Here is a 12,540-nt window from a genome sequence, read left to right as displayed (position 1 = left end):
AGTTTTTTTTGCAGCACTCCCCTGACTACCAGCTGTTTTTTCTCTCTCTATGTCTAGTTAGCCTACTCTTTCTCCCTCCCCTGCTGCTTTCCAGTGGGTCTCTTTGAATTTACGGGGGTCTATTTGGTTTTAATGATTTAATTAAAATTGATATAATTGTATGAGTGGCAAGGAATCAATTTAACTTAGAATAACTTAATAACATTTTTTAAATACATTTAGAGTTAGTTTCATGAAACTTATATTTGTGTGTTACGCATACTTAACAGTTACTGTTACATACATTTATAACCTGGGACCTATGAATGTTGTACTTTGCAGTTGAGTCGGACAAATGCCCAGTAGCATGTAGAATGCATACCCAACATTCTGTGTTTGTGAAGGATGTGAGTTTTACATGGAACTGGACAGCACTTCTCAGACTTATCCACATCATGCAGAATCTGTATGTGTCCAGCTCTCTAAATATACTTCTGCTCATTTTTACAGCCTTAGGAATGCTTCCAGACACCCCTCCACACAGCCTAGCTCGCAGCCTAAGGTCCCGAAGAATCCATAGTTTCAAAATTAGGGAGAAATCTGGGAAGGATTTACTGAATAGTAATCTTGCTGAAACCTGACTCAAACGGATGCCAAGTACAGTTGAGATGCACCTATTTACAAACATTTAATGGATAAACCCCTATAGGGTATAATGGCAATCACCTGTCTAAACGTTAAGCAGCTTTTCTGCCAGCTGCTTTCCTCCCAGGAATTCAAAAAACTGAAACCTTTAGCTCTGTTTTTGAATGTCATTATTTATTTAAATTCAATAAAACACTTTGTATGAATGCAGTAAAGATAGAATATTTTACCTATGATCCAGTGGCTATGGGTTGCATGTGGTACAGAAAGAGATAAAGAACCCTGTTTCATTAACATTTTCTGCAGTAGAATTCTAGAGATATGGCATTGTCTCTCATATTCTGCAGTTACCAGTAGCATCTATTTATCTGGTTGGCATTAGTAGGGTGACAATCCTGCTTTTTCCTGCTTGTGTTTTATTTTACATTTTATTATTTTTATAATATATATATCAGATCAACTTTTGAGATAGTTCATTTGAAAATCTGTTTGTGCCACAGATACATCACATGGATTGTCTTTAGTTTCAGATGTTAATACTTCCGAAGCCTTTAGCATGTCTTGATCATGGGAACAGGGACTTGGCACTGTGTCGCTGTTGTTGCATTGAAGAGGTGACGCCACTTCTGATGGCTGGTCTGGCGGTACAGGAGCAGAGGATGGCATGGGACCTGTTACTGGGAGGTTCGCAATGTTAAAGATATTTCCCAAGCGGCATGAGATCTGTAGAGAACAAAACAGACAAGGTCATTGTTGATAATCCAAAGGCCATGATGCAGCTCTCAATAATTTATTTTCATAGTCACAGCCCTGCTTAAAAATGAAATTCTAATTGGAAGTCTGTTTTAATCATTTTCATATGCAGTAATAGAAACTCCTCACAAGACTTCTTAAATTAAAATGAGATGGCAAGACACTGGGAACATTGGATGGTGAGGCATCCAATGTCTCTGGGGTTGTTCGGTGGATGGTTGGCATGGAGAGGACTGACATAATACAATGATGGATTTTTTACTGTGAATGGATGTATGTGGAAAGGATGGCTATAAACACGGGAGAGGGTCCATAGAAGCTTTGCTTTAGGATGCTCTTCTGATATGTGTTCATATATTGGGGTGTGGCCGGAACACCTATTAGGTCCTGTGTTGGTACCACCCTGGGAGTAGCTGGGCACACTGAGAAGTTGTAGTGTCCAACAAGCTCATATGGGAGTGACAAAATGGTATTATGGGGGTGGTTAATGAGTAGGAAAAGATCTAATCAACTTGAGTTGAGGTCAAATTCATTAAGCAATTTCCTTTGTTGTAGGTATATATCAATTAATTTAGAGTTCTTCAATATGATTGGCAATATGATTGCTATAATCAATCACAATTATAGCAATAATATACGATGTTAGAAATATTCATTATCTTAAACGGAACATTTGTTTTCACCACAACATTCCCCCTAGTTACATAAGAAAATCTGGTTAGTTTAAAGTAGTTGGCATGTACGGCCAGTGACACGTAACTGGGTGATAAAATGCGTCTGAGTTTGGATTAGTAAATTTTTTTGCCAGGGCAGTGAAAAAGGAAGTTTCCATAGCAACTCCAAAGTGTACCCAGATACAAACATGATCAAACAGTATAGAGAGACATCAGAAGTAATTTGCCCAGCCTTAGCAGCAGGAAACTTTGTAAATGATGTAGTCACGCTGTCAAGGATAAATATCCTTTTTTAAATACACCTAGTAACACTGTGATTACAGTGAAGTTACTGATGAGTAATGAATATGTCCTGATGAGTAAGCAAAAAAAGAATTAGCAAGTCTGGATATTCTGCACTTCACCCTGACCAAAATGCAAAGGCTGTGTGGAAAAGAAAAAAAATCCTTCTCCATGACAGGGAGTTTCCAACATGTGGAACCACAAAATAATCAGCCATCGGAATCTTGACAAATATGTATGGAAATAAATACAAATTAAATGAAAACGCAAATATAAGAGAGACACAGAATCCCAAAATGAGCCGGCTGAACGCGCACAGTAAGGCTAAAAACTTCACATATGATATAAAGCAGAATACAGACGAAAACTGAGAAACAGGATGTTGAAAATGTGATTGTTATACATTGTTTATGGCTAATGCCAAACCCTAAATCAACACTATCTGAATGTGGAATATAAAGATAAGTGCAGGGTTTGCAGCACGAGCAGCCTTGTATAAAAGGGAGAAGAATTTAGCTCCTTTTCTCTAAAAAAAAAATCAGAATTTTTATTTTCAAAGAGGGGCTACACATGGAGGAAATGGTGGGCTTTTTATGGAGGACAGCTTTGACCATTAACATGAGGTCCAGACCATATATTAAAGCTTGGCCCCAAAACTGATAGTGGCCCTTAATAATGATCCAAGATATTTCAAACATGGAGCCCCTCGTTGTAGAGTTATGCCACTGGCTCTCGTACTAAACTCTCTGGAGGTTGTCAAAGCCTAAAGGTAGTTATGTTCCTCCAGAGCTACAGTAATGTGTTCTGCATTCCTTTACAGAATATTCACTAATAAAAGTACCTGTGAGCGGATTTTAAGTGCAGGTCCAAGCTTTAGGCCCATTGTATCCAAGAGGTGTTCCTCTGTGAGTAAGGGTAACGTTGATCCATCAATATCATGGTCTTTAAATATCTAAATCAAGTGACAAGTACATATTACATATTTAATTAAGAAGAACTTCTGCTGTCAAACTATCATTTAAAATCAGCATTATTAAAATATTTAGCTAAACAGAGCCTCTTGTAGGGTAATTTACAGAATTATTTTAGCCTGACATGGTGGGCAATTCACTAACACTTCTAGATTCTACTGTAAAAAATCCTAAACACGTTTTTAAAAAATCCTTAAAAAATCCATAATCCTTAAAAAATTACAATTTGCATTGCATTGATTTTTGAGTGTGTGGTTTAGAAAAATGAAAATGTATAATGTATATACTGTTGCTTGTTACATATCAAAATCTATTTGTAAGGTATGCTTAGATATGCTTAAACTGAGGGGCAATAAACAAAGGAGTGTATATATATATATATATATATATATATCTCCAACATGAGGACTTTCTCAGCACAGCATGCATAGACTTCATTAAAAGTCGAGTAGTGCCTATTAGACATGGTGCGCAGCAATATGGCGACATATGCCAGCACTCCATTTCTTAAAGATGCGCAACTCCTTCTTTTGTACTTGGGACACCGACTAAGGAGGGGGAAGCAGCTGGGGGTACTGCCCTTAGTCAGGCCTAGGGTGGCTTGTCAATCACTGGGTGCAAGAATGCCCCCAAAGGCCTATCCCAATAAGAACAGGTTGAACTTCCGTATTTGCTCGATTATAAGACAAGGTTTTTTCCAGAGCAAATGCTCTGAAAAATACCCCTCGTCTTATAATTGGGGTCGTCTTATAATCAGACCTCAACTAGGTCTGACTATGAGACTAAGATCCAGATCCCCCACAGCGATGCAGGGGACCTGGATCCTCCTGCCCCCCCCAAATTACTGGTACTTCTGAGTCCCCCCCGGTGCTTGGTCCGGGCAGCGTGTAGAGCTCTACGCGATTCGCGTACACAACTTCCGCTGCAGCCGGGAGGAGGTGCGGTTAGCGGCGGGGGTTGTCTGCGTCCATCGCGCAGACCTTCCCCGGCTGTCAGAGATCAGAGTTCCCTGGCTGCAGCCGAAGTTGCCTACGCGAATCGCGTAGAGCTCTACACGCTGCCCGGACTAGGCACCGGGGACTCAGAAGCTCTGGTAAGTTTGGAGGAGGGAGGGGGAGGGAGTGTTAAATGGGGGGGCATAAAGCATTTCTGGAGACAGAGTGCTCTGTGAAATGCCTTTTAACCCCCTTAATGCCACTCTGCCTCCAGAAATGTCTCTTAACCCTCTATACGCCACTCTGGCTCCTGAAATGCCTTATACCTCCCTATATGCCACTCTGCCCCATAATATGCCTTTTAACCCCCTAAATGCCAGAGTGGCATATAGGGGTATAAGGAAATTCTGGAGGCAGAGTGGCACATAGTGGGTCAAAAGGCATATCATGGGGCACAGTGGGATTTAGAGGGTTAAAAGGCATATCATGGGGCACAGTGGCATATAGGGGGTATAAGGCATTTCTGGGGCAGAGTGGCAAGTCAGGGGCCAGATGTGCATAACTGGGGGGGCAGGTTGAAAAAAAAGGAAATAAAAACAAAATATTTTTCTCAATCATAGCTTTTATTAAAAAAAAAATGTTCACATAGTTTACATGAATTAACATTTACTGGTAAAACTTTTTTCCTATAGGGTCGTCTTATATTCAGGCTTTTTCTTTTTTCATAAATTAATATTCAGATTTTGGGGGGTCGTCTTATAATCAGGGTCGTCTTATAATCGAGCAAATACGGTAATTACACTCCACATGGGGTAAACAATCATTTCGACCTCCCCATAGGTGGGTCATGAGGACCCTCTTTTGTCTGTTTTACTATTTTTATAATTTTATAGTGGGGGAACTCGCATAAAGAATTTGCAAATGGATTGCTGTTTTTTTTTTTTGCAAGTACGAAAGCAAGTTGGCTGTGAATTTGCTGTGAATTTTTTAAAACTTATGCAAGTCTGCTGCTGCAAACCCACATTTTTTGCCATCTCACAAGCACTATAGTGTATGTGTGCAAAGTCTTGTGTTGTGTGGTACCTGCATGAAAAATGCCCTGTCTGATGGAATGTATCATAAGAACTAAACATATTGGAGTAGTTCCAGCATTATGGTAATTGTAGGTCAAAGTAGGAGTCATGTTTGGCCATTGAAGGGCTGAAGTAATATTGACAAAAGCTGCAGGTACTTTTAATGCGCTGTAGAACACCAGCCTGCCTCTCTTACACTGGCAATGTTGGGGTGGCCCGGGCATTTTAATGCCAGGCATATTCAGCCACTGGCCCCAAGCTGCAGCATCCCATCTTCCACTGGGGCAGCAGATTGAATGTGTGTGGCTCTGTTGTTGGCCAAAGGCCCATCAGACATTTGTCAGTGTACCAGATGGCCAGGCCAGGCCTGCATGTAAGCAAACCATTAGCAGTATATCTAAACTACATACCTGAGCGTAACCTGAACAGCCCGGCAGGTTACTAATAAAATTGCACACATCCTGAGAAGTCCATTTTTGAATATCTTGAATTGCTGAAACATCTCTGTTCAGAAAGAGACTGTGAGCTTCTTTGGGTGCAACAAAAATAATAGTTAAATACGAATACATGCAAATAAATGTTTATTTCAATAATACAATATATCCCATATGCACGTTTGTAGTGTTCTGCAAAGTTATGCTATTTGGTGTGCGTGCAGCTTGGTTGGCAGCTTCAGGTGAGACTATCATTCAACCTAGACATTCGCAAAACATTTGTAGCACAATGTATAGTTTAAGCAGGATATACGATAAGACATACCCCTGATCCACTTAATGCAAAGTCTTCTCTATATAAGTACATGAAAGTACACCATTTAAAAGTTCAGTAGCACTGTCTTATAATGGGAAATATTTACCATTCACCAGGATTGATTCCTTCATAGGCAGACCAGATATTTGCCCAGCACACCTCAGTAGTGACAGGAGGTGAGTGGTTTTATTAGGTATCTGTCATACATGATGAAAATATTTATCTTCTCATCAATGCCCTTCAGTCATCTGATGATCTTGAAAAAACTCTCTATAGCTCAAAGACACCCAATGCCTACCTCCTGGCAGAAGGAGCCTCTGCATGTATTGTACACATGTACTATGCTATGCGCCTGTACATAACATTGGGGACATGAATTATTGGATAAAGGCTGAAGGAAAAAGAAGTAGCTAAGTGTCTCTGAGTGTTTTACATAGAAATACGCTGTAGTGAGGCAAGAAGGAACAACACGGAGCTTAACATATTTCCTTCCAATGTTTTTATAAGAAATCTCACTTTCAAACAAATATTTGGTTGAATAGAATGACATAAGAAACCATTGAAAAGGTGCTGCACAGTAAGAACAATAAAGATGTGGAATTCACTAATCACAGAGATTGTTCTTTCAACAGATGTATTTAAATATGGGATAGATGGTTTTTTTGTACAGTCCTGTGGAATATGATGGTGCTTTAAAAAACAAAAAATAATAATCAACAGTAAGGTTGAACTTGATGGACGTGTGTCTTTTTTTTCCCAACCTAAATTACCATGTTACTATGTGATTTTCAATGATGACAAATCTCTCCAATTTACAGATTATTAAATATTGTCTAGTGTTTGCTTAGGGCTAATTAAAGTGACTTACAGTAATGTATTCCATGATATCTCAACTACTCAGTCAAAATCACATATGAGCAAAAGGATACTTAATACCTGACATCATAGGTGAGTTGATGGCCATATTGAAACTATACGGAGCTGCTGAGAGATGGACTGGAGGCTGGTAGATGTATCTATGTTCAAATGCTGCCCCTGTGTTACTTAGTTCCTTATCTGTTCCATTGCAGTTACTGTTCCTCTCCCTGGAAATGTTATAACTGTTATTATTTTTCTCTTGGCTCCCTTGGAGTTCCATAGAGTTCTTGTCAACTGCCTGATCCACACCTCCTTTTCCCTGGTCGCTTTTACCAAATGGATCTGTTTCCTCATCTTTTTTATCATCTTTGTCGTCATCCGCATTCACGAGGGAGCTGTAAGGCTTAATATCAGCTTGGGTTTTGGAAGCACCAATAGTTGTGTCTGCAGTCTTTTGGTTGGTAACTCTTCTGCCAGGTCTACGAACTTTCTCTCTCTGCAGGTTGTTCATAGGAGGGTAGGGGCTGGTGGGTTTCAGTATTGTGCTGCCCTGTAGGCTCTCCAAACCATTGCGATACACAAAAACATCAGAATGAACATGACCTTCTGGTACCATCTGTCTTCCTCTGAAAGCCAATGGGTTTGCTACTCCTTGGTAGAGAAAAGGCGACTCCAGCTCCACAAATCCCTTCCTGGGTGCCTTGTCAATATCTCTTGGCTGATAAATAGAGTTCATTTCCATTTCCATTCTGGCAGTAGATACAAGTACAATATAAATAATTATCACAATGTTTTACAATTCTATTGACTTTTATAATTAAAATATCATTTTCACCTTTGACACATAATACCGTATGTAGGCTGTGGATCCATGGATATAAGAAGAGTTGGACTGAGAATAAAAACCAAACCCCCAGAAATAAAACCAGCCCCAAATGCCACAGTGCAATTATTGTATGGCACATAGATCTGGAACCTTAGCCTGATTCTTATATGTTTAGCTCCCTAAATACATACCTTGCACTGCCATCGTGTTCCCCATCACCTTCATCATTCCCCACAACCTCTTAATAAGACACTCACTTGTCACTTGCACTGATCACTCTCAGCTATGCCAACACATGCTCAAACACACTGATGACCAATCAATTACACATATCGCCCTCAGCCTAATCCACACACAACACTCTTAACCAAATTACACCCAATTTTCATTTCACAGTGTGTCCTCTCATCTCTTTCTGTGAGAATCACCTTAGTCAGATGTAAACACATCACATACCTGAATATATGCATGTCTCTAAGTACAATATTTGACTAGTGTATATTTAAGTGAATGGGTGAGTGAATCATTTCTCTTGAATGTCCCTATAACATCTGCAGCGAGGAGCAGCAATCCTAAACTAGTTTAAACTATACAGCAGCTATTGTCTAGACTTCCACTTTATCTGTTATATGTAATAAAGGTGGCAATTATTAATTTTAATACGATAGACATGTTGTGCTCCAGCTTTAAAAAGGGTAAATACACATACAAGTTTTTCACACAGCTTTGAGGAGGTTAAATTAACATACATCTTCCCTTCTCCCATCCTGCTCCTAAAGCAGTTTAATAGTTTACAGCATCCTACAAGCTTAAATTATGTGTTCCCATGACCAGCCATACATTTCCAATGCTCTGGCCATTAAAATGAAGCTTGGAGATAGGACACCAGGACAGATAGCCTTCCAGGAAATGTCTAACATCCCTGTATGCCTATCCATCCCTGGATATATAAACATGCTACATGCGGAACATGTCATTGCGCTCGTTCAGTTTAAAATGGTGTTAATAAACTATATTGCTATGTATGATTTAAATGTAATTGCTCACAAATGACTCTATAGTCACGTTATGCTTTGCAGTTCAGAAAATTCCTAATTGTCATGTGATACAAAAGCAGGCACTAATTGGTTGTTTGCCAGGCTTCTTAAAAGTCTCTGTTGTGCTAAGCTTTATTTGCTCTCTCTCAGGATTCACATCTTACCTGGACATGTTTTGTTTCTGTAAAAGTTCCTGTCTCCTTGCCGCAAAATCTAATTGTTCCGTTTGTAGATAGTTGTACCCTTAAGTAGGTAGAAATTGAGGAATTTTATTTGTAGAAAATAATGTATTTTAATTATTTAAAATATGTAAAAGATGCCCCCACCCTATAATCAGCCATCTTTTTACACTTTATGTAATAATAATAATAATAGTATGAGTATAGTATGAGTAGTAGGAGTATATAAAACTACCACATATCCAAGCTATGCACAAACATTCATATTTCTACAAGGCACATGTTATGCCAAATTTACTGAAATAATGTGAAAGAGGCTGTCCTCGTGGCTCCGCTCTTTTGCAGAAGTACAATGAGAGTCTTGAATAATGAAGACAGATTTGTGGAGAAATAAGCGTTTCTGCACCTTTTTTTCTCTGTGAATCTGTCTGCACTATCACTCCCCCCCACACACACGTTTCTTTAATCAAGGGACAGTGTGTGCCTGGAAGTTCCACTATTTTGCAGAAGTGCTACAGGAGGCCTAGTTCACAAAGAAAGGGTTGAAGTAAGACGATATGAGGAGAAACAGATGAAAAAAGAAGAACAAGAAGAGGCAAGAGAAAAAGCAGAGCTGCAAGAAAGGAGACATGAAAACAGTTGGCAGCGAAGGTAGGGAGACATTGAGAGACAGAATGAGTCAATGTCTGGCTCAGTACATAGTGATGTGAGTTATGCTGTACCACCGTCAAGGTCTGGCTCAGTATATAGTGATGGGAGTTACGGTATGCTATATCACCATCTATGTCTGGCTCACTATACAATTATAGGAGTCAAGCTGTACTACTGCATGTGTCTGGACTACTATATAATGATATGAGTTGTGCTATACAACCATCTGTATCTGGCTCAGTATATAATGATAGGAGTCATTCTGTATATTTTCTCTCAATGATAGATGAGTGTGGCCTACTCACACATACATTTCTGATGAAGTGGCCCACTGCAGAAAAAACATGGACATCCCTGCTATACAGCATTGTTAAGTTTTACCTGGTCCTGTGAATACTCTGTTAGACAAAAGGCCTGCATGTGCCGGAAGTGAAGCCATGTGAACTTGCCTTGCATCATTAGGAATGATTAGATCAGTTGGCAGCAAATCTCTAATTAAAAAAAAAACATCAGTGCTTCACAATGACATTATTGTCATTTTTGTTTACATTACATTAATATAAAACATGAAAAAAGCTGCGACTAGATTTCATTTTCCAGACTGCTGAATGTTCATATGATACATCTAATGGGATAGTCACATAACATTTTGCCTATAAAAATAAGGTCAAATATAGGTTTGTGGTGATGGAGGCTGTATTTTTGTTGTTGTTTTGTATTTACTTTGCAAACCACTGTTGTTGCTGGATAAATGATTCCATATATGTCTATGTGAGTGTAAGAGATCAGGTGTGTTTTCTTTTTTGTTTTTTATTGTGCTCTATTTTTTTGTCCCATGTAGACTGAAGGCTGATGTGTTCCTGTCGGCCGGTTAAATTGATTGAAGACTATAAATATTGCAAGTTCACCTTTCCAGCAGTCGGGGTTCAAATTGTGATGGTGCCAAGGGCATCCTCTGCTGTGATGGCATCACAACCTGAGGGTTTACTGTTATCATTGAATTCCTCATCATCATTTCCTGCCTCTGTCGAATTTCTAGGTAGTAGAAAAAGGGTTTATTATTATAAAAGCTCAAAGGGGTCACCTGTGTGTCACCTAAACAAATGTAACTCTGAAAAAAGACAATAGATCTTTTATATTATACCAGGAGCGGTGCAAGTGCCCAATCTTTACCAGCACAAGGAGGCAGGAATGCAGTGGGGGTTATGTGACCCCACGGTGAAAGCACAAAAAGGGTTGAGGGGTGCAAATACATATAAATGTCTATGTCTATGCAATGTCCCTGTTGGTGTAACGGTCAGGTGTGCCAATATTTTTTGTCCATATAGAGTATCTGGGAACAGCAATGGGCAAAAGTATTTTACAGTGGGCTTACTAGGGACTGGGGCAAAAGTATTTTACAGTGGGGTTACTAGTGACTGGGGCAAAAGTATTTTACAGTGGGGTTACTAGGGACTCTTTTAACTGGATATATAATCATGATGGGGTTCATTATTATTATTTATTGATCTTTATAGTGCCATCATACAGTATTCTGCAGTGTTGTACAATGGGTAAACAGGACACAATATGTAGGAAATCATAAAAATTTGGACTTCTAGAAACAAGGTAAGGAGGGCCCTGCTCAAATTAACTTACAATCACACAAAAGGTAAAAGTGCCTATGTTTGCGATGCACCAGTCACGTCAGCCTATATCACTGTAAACGAACTAAACAAAATTGCTTGACATAAGAACAGATGGACAGCAGATGAGGGGCTAGAAAAGGTGAGACAGGAGTAAGTGGCTGTTTGTGAGTTAACCAGTCAAGCTCAGCGATACGTCTAACTGATCCAGTATAAAAGAATTAAATGACCCGGATGTTCTAGAACATGCGTAAATAAGTGATATTGCATACTTTATGGATTATATGGCCCATTTGCGTAGAAGTAAAAATGCACCAATAATCCAGAGATCTGACTTGCTTACCTGCTGCAGACATACCGCCAGGCAACTGATATAAGTGCTTTCCTTCCAGATTAGCCTGATCACCAATTATTGACATCTTCTGCAGGTGTCCCCGTGGGTCCATGGCAGGTTGTCTTTGTCTTCAAATTACAAAAGAAAGAACACTTTTATGGTAATGATGCAAAGATCCTTTGTGCTTATCCTTTGATCTAAAAAGCGTTTAAAATATTTTGTTGCTTTTTTAACATTTTTCTATTTTTGGGTTTGTTTATTGTCCATCCCTTCTCCTGTAGCATATACAGCTACACACCAGGAATGGGATGGTGCCACCTAGTGGCACTCACTTGCCAGGAGGAAAATTATTTTAGCCACATTCCTTTATTTTGCAATTACTATAATTTTATTATGTATATTGAGATAACACCAGATTTGATCTGGCCATCGTGTCCCTTACTCACTGCAGCTTGTGAGGCTGATCCAGTGCTTTAGTGTGTGCGGCCGCCTGCTAGGTACATGTGACAGCATGTTGTAGATGTGTAAGACTGTAGCATTTAGCTGAGTTTATCTATTTCTGAATAACACATTGACATATTCAGGTGCACGCTGCAGCTTACTATATGTTAATATGTATATATATCTTGCCATTAACAGGACTTAATCAGAGTCAAACTGTGATCAAGGTAGGAGCAGCTAAGTCATCATCTTCCCCTGATGAAACACTGCGTGCTGATGGTGAACATTGTGTAGTACTTACAAGCAGGCTTTGAATTATATGGATTTTAGGTAGCCTAGTAGAAAAAAAGTAACATGCTTTAAAGGTTAAAGAAAAGGTTTCTGTCTTAGGAGTTTTACAGGAATTTATTAGTTTAACAGAACATACTATTAATCCTCTTGGTAGTTTTTTTAACTAGCTTTACTCCTAGCATTAGGGTTAAACTTCCCGGTTATTAGGTTCCGGTTTTCCTATATATTTTTTTAAA

At 39.2% G+C, this 12,540-nt stretch overlaps 1 protein-coding gene across 1 annotated transcript; it reads right to left on the bottom strand.

Moving 5' to 3' along the window:
* Positions 1–1,080: 1,080 nt before the first annotated feature.
* On the bottom strand, positions 1,081–11,684 carry LOC149300394 (sterile alpha motif domain-containing protein 7-like). Its single transcript, XM_089485333.1, has 8 exons — positions 11,582–11,684; positions 10,522–10,648; positions 9,995–10,104; positions 8,948–9,026; positions 6,999–7,669; positions 5,723–5,841; positions 3,175–3,285; positions 1,081–1,347 (listed from the first exon to the last, which is right to left on the bottom strand). The coding sequence occupies exons 1-8, from the start codon at positions 11,682–11,684 to the stop codon at positions 1,081–1,083; spliced, it is 1,587 nt and encodes a 528-aa protein (XP_089341459.1).
* Between the last annotated feature and the right edge of the window lie 856 nt (positions 11,685–12,540).

Source organism: Sceloporus occidentalis, unplaced genomic scaffold, assembly GCF_023333645.1.
Source record: "Sceloporus occidentalis isolate IW3139 unplaced genomic scaffold, rSceOcc1.0.p SCAF_25, whole genome shotgun sequence".
Taxonomy (NCBI): domain Eukaryota; kingdom Metazoa; phylum Chordata; class Lepidosauria; order Squamata; family Phrynosomatidae; genus Sceloporus; species Sceloporus occidentalis.
This window is presented reverse-complemented; position numbering and strand designations above follow the sequence as displayed.